The 12,369-nt window shown below is 38.4% G+C and overlaps 1 protein-coding gene and 1 long non-coding RNA gene across 4 annotated transcripts in view; one reads left to right on the top strand and one right to left on the bottom strand.

Moving 5' to 3' along the window:
* Positions 1 to 6,900: 6,900 nt before the first annotated feature.
* On the top strand, positions 6,901 to 11,896 carry LOC122088925 (flocculation protein FLO11-like). Of its 3 annotated transcripts, XR_006143191.1 has the most exons (3): positions 6,902 to 10,417; positions 10,521 to 10,673; positions 11,705 to 11,896. XR_006143191.1 is itself a non-coding variant. In XM_042658305.1 (2 exons), exon 1 carries the CDS (start codon positions 7,152 to 7,154, stop codon positions 10,401 to 10,403), a length of 3,252 nt encoding a protein of 1,083 aa, XP_042514239.1. In that variant the 5' UTR covers positions 6,901 to 7,151; the 3' UTR covers positions 10,404 to 10,417; positions 10,526 to 10,842. The 3 variants fall into 3 exon arrangements, 2 of the variants coding, with proteins under 2 accessions (XP_042514239.1, XP_042514238.1); XM_042658305.1 differs by lacking the exon at positions 11,705 to 11,896 and having other exon boundaries at positions 6,901 to 10,417; positions 10,526 to 10,842; XM_042658304.1 differs by lacking the exon at positions 11,705 to 11,896 and having other exon boundaries at positions 10,521 to 10,842.
* The window catches only part of LOC122088926, a 1,709-nt gene continuing 776 nt past the window's right edge, over positions 11,437 to 12,369 (bottom strand). The window contains exons 2-3 of the long non-coding RNA XR_006143192.1: positions 12,129 to 12,267; positions 11,437 to 11,992 (exon numbers count right to left, since the gene is read on the bottom strand). This is a non-coding gene — a long non-coding RNA (uncharacterized LOC122088926). The remainder of the gene's footprint in view (positions 11,993 to 12,128; positions 12,268 to 12,369) is intronic.

Below are 12,369 nucleotides of genomic sequence, written 5' to 3' on the forward strand. Positions count from 1 at the left end.
TTTTTTTTTTTTTTTTCTTTTGAGTTATGAAAATGAGGGATGTTGAAGTTGTTCAGTTCTTAGCATTAATTATCAGATTAAGATAGTTATGTCTTAGCTATATGTTGATAGATGATCTATTACCATAGGTAAAGTCACTACCCAAGGCAGAGGTGTGAGTAATGTTTATAGTCCAAGGCCTCAGAATTAGTCTATCTAATATTGTGAGTAATGTGGACCATTTTGGATTGTGCAAACCAATTATGGGGGTATCATTCTATTTTGTAATATAAGATGATTCTTTTGATTTTCTACACCCATTAGAATTTAATCAATTGTTTTAATAGTGGAGCCGTTTCTATCACCTATCAAGGCAAATCCAACCATTAAATATGAAACCTTCAATAAGCCACATCTGCCTTCCTTAGTTTTTCTTTTCTTATTTGAGATTCTTATTGAGATTTTTAAATTTAAATAAGAATAAGTTGAATTATGATTAGTTTTTCTACCATCATGGACTCATGAATGTATAAGTCGACTTCCACACATGTTTAGTCAAAAACGTATGCTTTGCCTTATAAAAGTTAATTATTCAGTGGAATTATCATAAAATACTCAACCGTGTGTCGCACGCAGATTATGTGGAAATTTTTAAAAAATTAAAATATTTTCATTCATCGCGGAGCTTGAGATGCACAAAAGGTATTAAGAGCATGTTTTGGGAAGGTACTAAAACCCTATAGGAAAGTGAATGAACTGCCCTTTATGTTATGTATAAGATCAAATTAAAAAGATTTTACTAGCCTCAATTCTGAGTTCGCACCAGTAGGCCTGACCAAGCCCGATACATTTACTGCCCAACTTGGACTGGCTCGTTGAACCCGACACATTTATTAAATAGGCGTTAACGATGCAAATAGCTAGCCCGTCAGCTCCCGATCAAACCAACACGTTTATATGCCCAGCTTGAACCGACTCGTTATAGCCCGAACCCCTTTAATACAACATAAAATTCATATTTTGCCATTACTAGTAAGAAATAAATTAAGCTTTCTTATTATTTGCTTTGTAATAGGATTTGATTTAATTAAGCTTTATTTATAAATTGTAAATGTCACAATCTCTTCTTTTTCTTTGTAAGAACAATTATAATCTCATATCATTTCTCTTTTTTATTAAAGATTTGACTCACATATTTTTAGGCATTCAACCCACTTAAGAAAATAATTTTAGGGTAAGCACATTTAAAGCCCGTTTAGAGTCTGTTTAGACTTAAATATGTCTATAGCCCAATTAAGGCTCGGTTAAGACCCGTTTAGGGAAGCCCGATTAAAACCCAACACTGACCGGCACGATTATAAACAGTACCATGCCCCCCAAAATTATGTCTGTTTACTTAAATGGATGTTCATGGTGCAAGGCCTCTAAGTTATCAAGTCCGATTAAGCCCGACTAGTTGACACCCCTAAATTTAACCATTAGTGTGTCGATGGTACATGATTCACAAACCTTGCTATTTATTTAAACTGTAAGAAGTGCGACAGAAAGATCAGATTATGCAATTGTAAAGGGAGGGGCTTTAGGGAAGGTCAAATGGGGTTAGTCTCCTTTTGCACTCTTTTCATGGTAGGTCAACGACCTAAATAATTAGTTAGTACATTGGAGAAAGGAAAATGTGATGCAAGATGCATTCAATTATAGCTCAATACTACCATTAATAAATTTTCGCACAAATATGTCCTACAAATAAAAATATCAAAAATGAAATATAATATAAAAATATTACAACGAAGCTTCTTGAATAACATTTCCAAGTTATAGATCAAGAAATTTTTTATACCTTTGAGAAATATGACATTGAATATATATATTTGTCAAAAATGCAATCGACAAGAAATAGTCCACAAATACTACACAGATTTATCTATCTGTGACCCCAACCTATTTGTTCATCCATGGATATAAAACCACCTTAATGTGTAGAAAGTTTTTTTTTCTGTTTTTTCGGATCAAGAAAAAGGTAGAGAAACACCTCCACCAAGCGAAATAACTTTGAGGGGTTGATCCAATTTAAAAATTGACAAAGCAAATGAAGTAAAAAAACTAGACAAAAGAAATGCATCATTAAGTGGGACCAAATACAAAATATAGAAAGTTTTTCTCTTATTGTTCGGAGAAATGGTGAGCACTGGGAAATGACTCACTTATAGGGAAGCTCGCATCATTAAGCAGGAATTTATCCAAGTGGAATTGGAACACCTTTGGCCATATTGACAATTTGAAATTCAATTATCTATCCTAATTCCTTCTGCTGGAAAATAAGGATCATTCGTGTCTTCCTGACACCCTATCCAAAATGGATTGGATCAATAGCAAGGTAAGCTGGATCTTACATGCAGAGGAAAGATACTGGCACCAAAAGTCAAGGACCCTGTACATCACGAATGGAAATAGAAATACTAAATTCTATCATTCCGTCACCAAAGTAAACTTTCACAAAAGGGAAATTGATTTTATTGTTAATAACTGCGGTGAAAAATTGACTACCCCGGTTGATATAGTTACTGAATTCGTCACATTTCTTTCATAGTTATTTACCACTTCTAACCCAATGGACTCGTCTTTCATTGAATGTCTATTTTCCCCTGTGGAGGCAAATATCATTCCTCTGATAAATTTACCACCCACACCTATAGTAATCAGAAATATTGTCTTTTCCATCGGACCTTTCAAAGCTCCGGGATCTGATGGATTTCAGACCATATTTTCCAAAAGTGTTGGGACTTCTTAGGGGATGATATATGCAAATTCATGTTAGATTTTTTCCAATCCACCAGGTTGCCACCCTTTTCAAACCACACACATATGTTTGATTGCCAAAAAGGACAATGCCCAATCTGTAGGGGATTTCAGACCTATTAGCCTCTGCAATGTTTCATATAAGATCATTGCAAAATTGCTGGTCAAAAGACTAAAACCACATCTGAGTCAAATTATCTCCCCCTACCAAGCTGCCTTCGTACCTAGAAGACAAATCACTGATAATATCATTCTTGTTCAATAAATTTTTGATTTCTTGAAAAAGAAAAAAGGTAAGACAAGTTTTGTGGCAATAAAATTGGATATGGCAAAAGCCTATGATAAAGTTGAGTGGGGTTTTCTCATTGCCAATTTCTGCTTTCTGGGATTTGGTGAAAAATGGTGCGGTATTATCCAAAATATCATTAGTACCACATCTTTTTCAATTAAAATAAATGGTTCTGATTTCAATCATTTCTCTGCCTCTAGAGGAATTCGACAAGGGTGCCCTCTAAGCCCATTTCTGTTTATAATTGTGATGGAAGTCCTATCTAGATTATTGGCTACATACAGGGATCTCAACCTCTTCAAAGGAATCAAAATTGTCAGGTATGCCCCCGAAATCACTCATTTGTTCTTTGCAGATGATAGTTTTATCTTTTGTAGAGCCACCCATGATGACTTGGCTACCTTCACATGTGTTTTGGATTTATTCTCAGATCATTCTGGGCTCACCATCAACTTTGAAAAAAGTAGCTTAGCTTTCAGCTCTAACATTAATGCCCCTACCAAAAAACAATTGAGTAATATCATTGGAATTAAGGAAATGGACAACAAATCTATTTACCTATAGACCAATCTCTTCCACCAGAGGGCTAAAACCCTATCTTTTTCTAGACTATTAGAAAGAGTCAAGGGTAAACTTAGTCTGTGGAAGTCTAATATGTTGTCCTTTACTGGAAGAGGTGTACTGCTACAGTCCACCTTGGCATCAGTACCCTCATACATCATGAGCTGCTTTGCACTTCCCAAAACCATATGCAAGAAGCTCAACGCCATTTACCTATACTTCTAGAATGGAGACCAATTAAATAAGAATAAATGCCACCTTACTGGATGGAACACTATCTGCCCACCCAAGACTAAAGGTGGATTAGGAATAAGAAACTCAGAAATCCACAATCTAACCCTTCACCTCAAATTAGGGTGGAGACTAATAACCAATGAAAATAGCATTTGGGCCAAGTCTTTGAAGCTAAGTATTTTCACAACAGATCCATTTTTGACTAAAAAACTCTGAAAGCCCGTGGATCTTATTGCTGGAACAGTATTTATAAGATCATTCTTTGGTTGAAAAATATTGTTATCAGACAAATAGGAAATGGAGTCAAAACTGCCTTTTGAGACGATCCATGGATCAAGAAGGATAACCAAGTTCTTGATTTGGCAGGTCTCAAAGTCACAAGCCCTCGTATTGTTACTGTTAGTGACACCATATCCGAAAGGCAGTGGAACCTGGAATTGCTAAATTCAATACTACCAACACATTTTACAGATATTATCAACATGATCCCATTGACACAACAATCAGATCAATGGATGTGTCTTCTAACAAAGGATGTGTCCTTCAGGACAAACCAGGCCACTACTTTTCTGAATGACAACACTCTAACCTGGACCAATAACCTCCCACAAAGGTGCATGTGCACCAGACCATGCACAAATTGGTGGCGAGTTTTTTCTGGAAATTCAAAATCCACCCCAAATTTAAATTATTCTTATGGAGAACCATTAACAATGGTTTACCTATTAAGGATACAATTTCCAAATGGCAGGATTTGGATCCGACATGTGGGGTATGCAATAACAGTAGAGAGACTGTTTTCCATGTCTTATTTGAGTGCGAATTTGCCAAACGGGTCTGGGCCGCCGAACCTTTGGGTTTCAAACCGAAACTCACTCCAGCCACAAATGTGAACAACATGATAATGTACTGTTCCAACTCTGATCTAATACCTAAAAAAGACTGAGTAAGGTTCTTCACTATTTTTATGTTCACAATGTACTTTATTTGGGAACACAAGAACAAAACCGAATTTAGCGGAAACAACTTGATCTGGATCAAACAATAAAAAAGATTGAGTTCTGGATCGCCTTTGGGATGACAAATCTTGAAACAGGACCACAATCTGATTGGGGGCAATCTAGTATCACACCAAGCCCCACACAATAACACAAATACAATCATTATCACCAGTGTAAAGGACATAAAGAGGAAAACATCTGCATGGGCAATAGGATTTATATCTTATGAGAAATGCATATTAATGGAAGCTAATTTTTGCATGACAGAAAAAGTTGGTGAGGCCGAGGCAATAGGATTAATGCAAGGATTAATCAAGGCACAAGCATGGCTGATGGAAACAGAACAAGTGTGGAGTGATGCAAAGGAAATTGAGTGGCTACTTCAAAACAATCAGGACCTATTACTCAACCTTTGGCCTAGAACTTTAGTAGCAATATGTAATGAATTAGACCAGCTCCCTACTTACCCTAATTTTCATTTAATTACTAATATTAGCTATATGGACACTCTTAAAACTCTTCCTCGAGAAGCATTAGCCAAAAAACAATATCAGTCTATAGTGATGTAGTACTCTATTTTTGTAATATATTTTCTTGTTCAATAAAAAAAAAAAAAAAAAAATGCATCTCGCAGGGGTACGGCTGGGTGGATGTTGGGTGGGGGTGGGAGCTGAGCATTTATTAAATCTTTCTTGATTTTGATATAAGAGCCCCTTTTCTTCCTTGTTTCTTACACTTACGTGATTTAATAAAAACTTAATATTATTGGTAGATGAAAATTAGTATTTAGTACCTCTCATGGTCAAGATATACGACATTTTTATTGTCACTCAATTAGGTTTTTTACGCACTATATTAGTCATTTTTTTATATTCATTTTTTTAGAAGTTTTCCCTTTTAGTTGATTAAGCATGGCCAACTACTCTAATAACTTATTTCATTAATTTTGAATCTACTTAAGACAAACCCAAGCTAACTTTTAAAAACCATGGCTCTTCTCTTCCTCTTTCTCTTCTAGTTTCCCGAATTCATAAATTGTAAAAAGTTTTTTCCTTTTCTTCCACGTAAAAATAATATGTATATTACGAAATTAATTTAACTAGCTTGGGATAACTAGATTTAGTTTAGAAATATTTTCTGATTCCTATCACTTGTAGATAATGGATATCCATGCATTATATACCTTCCACTTCAATAATGGAAGGAATACGATTAGATGGAACAAACCTCTCAAGGACATCATGATTTTGTTTACATATAAACTAAATAAATAAATAAATAGCAACCTCATGGGAACTAACTCACAAAAAATGAACCCAATGTAACCAAAAAGAACCAGCCCAATGGTCTTGGCTGGCATTTTCAATTTGATCAATGTAAAGAAAGGTTTTGGTTTGAGTAGTTGTTGGCCAACCTACCAACCTGAGACAAACTCAGCCCAAACCAGCACCAACCCTTCTTGGAAAGAAGGAGAAAACAGCAACAGTATTTGAAACATAGACTCTTTAGGTCTCTATTACCTGCACCATTTGAGGGGAAAAGCAACTGAATAATATTTTCAAATTCTTTGAAAAAAGGCATGAATGGAGCGTCTGAGTGCCGTGAAAAGGGTCCCACGGTCCCACCACCACTAGCATTAAGCCGACCATGCCTCTTGTCCTCAGCCAAATGCACTGCCGCACGCCCCATATCCTCTTCCCCACCAGTTCCCACACATTCTGGTTGGTGCCCAAGTCTACATTTACATTTGCTACCCTTCATAACAGTCCTTATCTCCTTTTGTCCATACTTACCCATAATACCCCCAGGAATAGCTTGTAGAGTTTATAAAATTATCATTACATCTACCAGAGTCAAAGGGGACAGTTCCATCATTTTAATGAAAGAACATGGGTATTTATGGAATTTGAAATAACCATGATAATTCAAACTGAAAACCCACCTAGACAGGGACCCATTACCTCTCCCAAGTGCCGGTCATCATCAAATACCCCTCTCAGCCTTATTCAAATTTGGGATGGCCTATCAGGCCAATCCCTTCTGAAAGATTAAAAAAAAGTTAAAGAAAGAGGCCACCCAACTGTAACCTAAACCCCATAGGGAATCTCTGGTTGTTTGGCCTTACAAAGAGGTTTCTTCCTCTGTAGAAGTCTCTCAGAGGACAACAAGAAGACCACTTTTCCTTGAACACCTCCAGCTCCAGCTCTTATCTTCTCTCAGGAAGAACCAACTCAATAAACCTTCATTTCCTTCTCATCTGTCATGATTTTCTGATCTTTTATTTGCAGATGGTTCAAAGGAAGGATCCCGACAAGCTTGGAATCCTTGCTGATTCCAAGAATAATATTAAGTCTGAGAAGTGGTCACTGGCCCTTAAACCATCTCCTCAGAATCAGGATGTCCAAGACAAGGGTGAAACAGAGTTGAAGAAGAAGAAACTGAAGAAGTCAAGATCTATCAAGCTCTTGGACTTGGAGAACTTAGAACCTCTTCCCACAAGACGGCCAAAGTCACGCTTCCACAAACTACCTGCCAATGCATCTAGTGCTGCTGTTACTCCACAAGCGCCATTGGTGATCAAGATGCGAGATCCCTCACCGAATTATATGAAGCCTACAAGCAGTTCTCATGCAAAGAAGGAGCGTTCACAGGTGAGTCCTCTTAGTTATCAAGCTAGTAGTCCACGTAAGAGTCTGAGTCCTAACCCAAATGGAAGAAATTCCTCTCGCATGAGCCTGAGTCCTGCTCCAAGTGGAAGGAATGCCAACAGCCTGAGTCTTAGCCCGAGTGGAAGAAATTCCTCTCGCATGAGCCTGAGTCCTGCTCCAAGTGGAAGGAATGCCAACAGCCTGAGTCTTAGCCCGAGTGGAAGAAATTCCTCTCGCATGAGCCTGAGTCCTGCTCCAAGTGGAAGGAATGCCAACAGCCTGAGTCCTAGCCCGAGTGGAAGAAATCCCTCTCGCATGAGCCTGGGTCCTGTTCCAAGTGGAAGGAATTCCTATCACAACAGCTTAAGTCCTTGCCCCAGTGGAAGGAATTCCAATCGTATGAGCTTGAGTCCTAGCCCAACCGGAAGGAATTCCCATGGCAATAGCTTGAGTCATAGCCCGAGTAGAAGGAATTCCTATCGTCCAAGCCTGAGTCCTACTCCAAGTGGAAGGAATTCCCATTGCAGCCCAAGTCCTATCCCAAGCGGACGGAATTCCCCTGGCATCAACCCGAGTCCTAGCCTTAACAGAAGGAATTCCGATCATTCAAAGCCTTGCTCTGCTTCCGCTCACAAGCCAATAAAGACTTCAACAAAGACATCTAGTTTGAAACCAGTGAGGACTCTGACAAAGACTCCTAGTTTCAAGGGTGGAGCAGAGTTGAAGAAGCAGATTAAGAAATCAGGGTCAATCAAGCTCTTGGATTTGGAGAGTTTAGAATCATCTCCAACGGAACAGACAAAGATGGCTTTTGTTGTATCAACTACCAATGTATCCAGTGCTGCCATTTCTCCACAGAAACAATTTCTGATGAAGACACCATATCTGTTGCCCAATTATATGAAGCCCACCAGCAGTTCTGATGCAAGGAAGGAGTATTTGCCGTTTAGTACCCAAGGTTCTCAAACTAATTGTCCTAGCAAGAGTCCAAATGAAAGCAATCTGATTCATATAAAACATTCCTCCGCTTCTGTTCATAAACCAGCAAGGACTCTGACGAAGACATTTAGTTTGAAACCAGTAAGGACTTTAACAAAGACATCTAGTTTGAAACTACCAAGGCCTTCAATAAGGCAGAGCCCAGATACTGCTCAATGTTCCAGCCTGAAAGCTGGTAGGGCTACTTGTTCATCCACTCTGAAGGATTCAAAGTTCCCCGCCTTTCTGACACTTAATCCAGGTGCAACTGAATCAGAAGGAACTTCAACCATGAAGGTCTGTCCTTATACTTACTGTTCTCTTAATGGCCATCATCATACACCATTGCCTCTGCTAAAGCATTTCATATCAGCAAGGAGACAGGTATTAAAAACACAGAAAAGCCTGAGACTGAAAAATCTATCTTCACTTGAAAAAACGACTGCTGAAGAAGGAAAAAAGAAAACTGAATTGGATCAGATGGCCTTTAATGAACATCCTATGGCACAAGTTGATTTGCCTCCCTCAACAATATCTCATGTGATAAAGGAAGATGTCATAGATTTCTTTGTAGAAATTTATGCTAAACCAAGGGAAGACACTGCCACGCCTATTGGAAGAAGCATTCAAGATGGGGATGATGTAGCAACTATTTTGGGCAGCATCGCATATTCGGTCATACATGGCACAAAAAATGATACTGGGAAGGTTCATGAGAGTATGCCAGACGTGGATTGGGAGATTGTTGCCCCTCCAACTGATACTGAGTCTGATCTAATGACTGTGTATTTACCAGAGTCCAAGAGTCCAAGACTGCAGGAGGAGTTAGTCTTTGAGCCAGATGACATTGTCAACAACTCTGAAGAATTTCCAGCAGGACATGGACAGGAACAGGTCCACACAGAAAATGCTGAAAGCTTTAGCATGGAATATGGTGGTGATGATTCAGAGACAGATACTGATGATCAGAGCCTCTGGCCAGGTGTAGCCACAAATGTCGGTGATGAAGGAACTGATATCTCTAACCTCCCAGATGAGAACTTTTTGTCCTCCACTGAAGTTGCATTTGAAGAGCCAGCAACAACCATGGAAGAGCGAGATGGATCTCCCAAGCCAGACAATACCTTCAACAGCATGGCCCATTCTGCATCTGTTGAGGACCCAACAGCATCCATTGATGAGAAGGATGAAGAACCTCAACCAGAAAACTTTCTCCAAGAGCATCCTAAGCCCATCTCCATCACTGATGAGGTGAATGATACCCTTGAGAACAAACAGGAAAGCAGCTCTGTTGCACATACCAGCAATCTTGTAGGCACTGGCATTGGAGGCGATGAAGAAAAAAAACAAGCTGAAGATTCTGTGGAAAATGATGAGCATAGGGAAGAATCCAGTCATGCTGAGAACAGCATTGGGGAAGAAGAGATGATGCAAGTTGAAGATAATATGGAATCAGATGCAACAGAAACAATCCACGGTGAAGACATTATCACAAACTCTAAAGAAGATAATACAATTGCTGGCAAAGGAAATAACTCCAACCAACAACTGCCCATGACCTCCAATTTGAAGAGAGTAATGAGACGTAGGAGGCCCATTGAGGATCAGGAGGAACCAAGAGAATTCAATCCAAGGGAGCCACAATATCTGGACATTGAGCCTGAACCTGAACCTGAACCAGAAAAGGTTGATCTTAGGCATCAAATGATGGATGAAAGGAAAAATGCAGAGGAGTGGATGCTAGATCATGCAATTCAACAAGCTGTCACTAAACTTGCGCCAGCTCGCAAGCGGAGAGTGGCACTACTGGTCGAAGCTTTTGAAGCAGTTATCCCACCACCCAAATGTGAAACCCGCCTGCCAAATACCTCAGCAGCTTTTGCTCATGCAAGGCGCATACAAGCTTGTAACTAATGGTAGTTATTGAGGTAAGAACAATCCCAGCCAATAGATATATATATGCTATCAGTTGCCTAATATATTGTCATAATCTCATAGCATATTAAGGTTTATGTCATTCTTTTCTTGCAGTGCAGGACATAACCACAAGAAGCAGAGTAGGTTGACATACTGGGATTGATAACTACAATTGTAGCTCAGGGGCCAGGGCTTAAATCAGTACTACAAAGCCTATGGATTCACAGAACAACTAACTTGTTGTTCACTAGGGTGCAGTGGGAGAAGGTGTGTTGCTCTAATTTATTTTCACAAAAATGGTAGTATGTGCTTATCTTATTGAGGGGGATATTAATCCTCAGTTCTAGGGGGTACTTTTCCTCCATAATATCATAATTTATATTGTAATGGATGATGAATTTGTGTGTTATAATAAATCCGTTTGATTACTTCTTAACTTTGTTATCAATCACTGGTAACAGAAACATGTGTAATATCTTCTCATGCCTAATCTATTGTGCATGAGAAAATACAAAAAAAGTACACATGCATACTGAGAATGTGGATATTGTTTCACCTTTCCTTACACCACTGTAGAAATGGTAACTGCAGCAAGTTAGATTCCTAGATTACATGAATTTCCACTTGAAAGGATCCGCCAGCTCAATAATCTAGCAAGACCATCCCAATGCATTCATCTACTGCCTTATTGGGCAATTGTTCCTATGTGCAAATGTTATAGGCTTATAGCCAAGACATAACGTAGAACATATGCTGAGATCCACAAACACCTAGTGCAAGCCAGAACCACTAACTACTGTTAAAGACCCACAAAGCTCGGTGATTACCACTAGTTACAGAAATTAAGCCGAATTAATTGCAAAAAAATCAATTTTTTGATAAATTATGTCATTTAGAGTTCTTACCGAGTTATCAAAAAATAATTGCAAAACCCCATACAGGAAATTAGAGACGCATTATTGAACTCATTAGGTCAAGCTAAAACAGATAAGTTGCAGAAGAATTAATCATCAAAGGTCATTCCAAGACATGGCTTAAAAAGCTATAGTTATGCATATCATACATAAAAGTGTAAAGCAATATTGTTTTATACACTAATTTCTGTGAATTACAAATGCATAAAGTTCATCACTATATTTTCTCTGTCACATTTTCTTAAATGTAAGTGGATTCTAACATTAGCCAAGAATATGATAGAATTCCTGATTATATATATATTTCTAGGAAGTGTTGATATATTTCAGAAAGAAAAAAAAAATCCCTAAAAAAGCTCAACTGTCTTCTTGTCCACTGTCCAGTGCACCTTGATTGCAGGTCATTCAAGAAGAAAGGACTCAAGTTGCCTGAGTGTCTTCCTAATTGACTGTTGCATTTACTTTCATTTGGAAAGTCAGATGAATTGAAGTTTCCCAACAAATGAATACCATGTTCTTTGGAACTTCTGTATATGATGTCATTATGAAATATACTACTTGCATCACTTGATGAAAGAGACCACTGTTCCATACAAACTCTGAAGCTTCTCTCTGTTCTCTATTGTTTCAACCAAGTTTCCTTTCTGATCATCATGAAGACATGCCAGTGCACTTTGTAGGGGTTGAAGACACCAAAATACATATTTAGAACAGAGAACCAAAAACAGATTGTTTTCTCTACCAAATAAAGAAACTTGAACTATAATGCGTTGTAGAAAGCAGTAACAAGAACTAACCCATTCTTTACCTTGTATTCATAAGGCTACCGTATGAAATTGGTCGTGCCTCCTCTGCCATTCTCTGTTCAACTCAGATACCTTATCTGGTCCATCATTCAAGCTGTCAAATAACGACTCTTCACATCATGAAATCGTTGTCATGACAATCTGAAAAATCACACTGATAATGCTTAGATAATTCTTAGTTAAAACCAAGAGCCGAGAGAGCAAAGAGACAACATTAACAACGAAGAAGGGGGGGGGGGGGGG

This window comes from Macadamia integrifolia, chromosome 9 (assembly GCF_013358625.1).
Source record: "Macadamia integrifolia cultivar HAES 741 chromosome 9, SCU_Mint_v3, whole genome shotgun sequence".
Classification (NCBI taxonomy): domain Eukaryota; kingdom Viridiplantae; phylum Streptophyta; class Magnoliopsida; order Proteales; family Proteaceae; genus Macadamia; species Macadamia integrifolia.

Bases quoted from the DNA above. Each gene is read 5' to 3' on its own strand.
- LOC122088925 (XM_042658305.1), top strand. From the start codon at position 7,152: ATGGTTCAAAGGAAGGATCCCGACAAGCTTGGAATCCTTGCTGATTCC.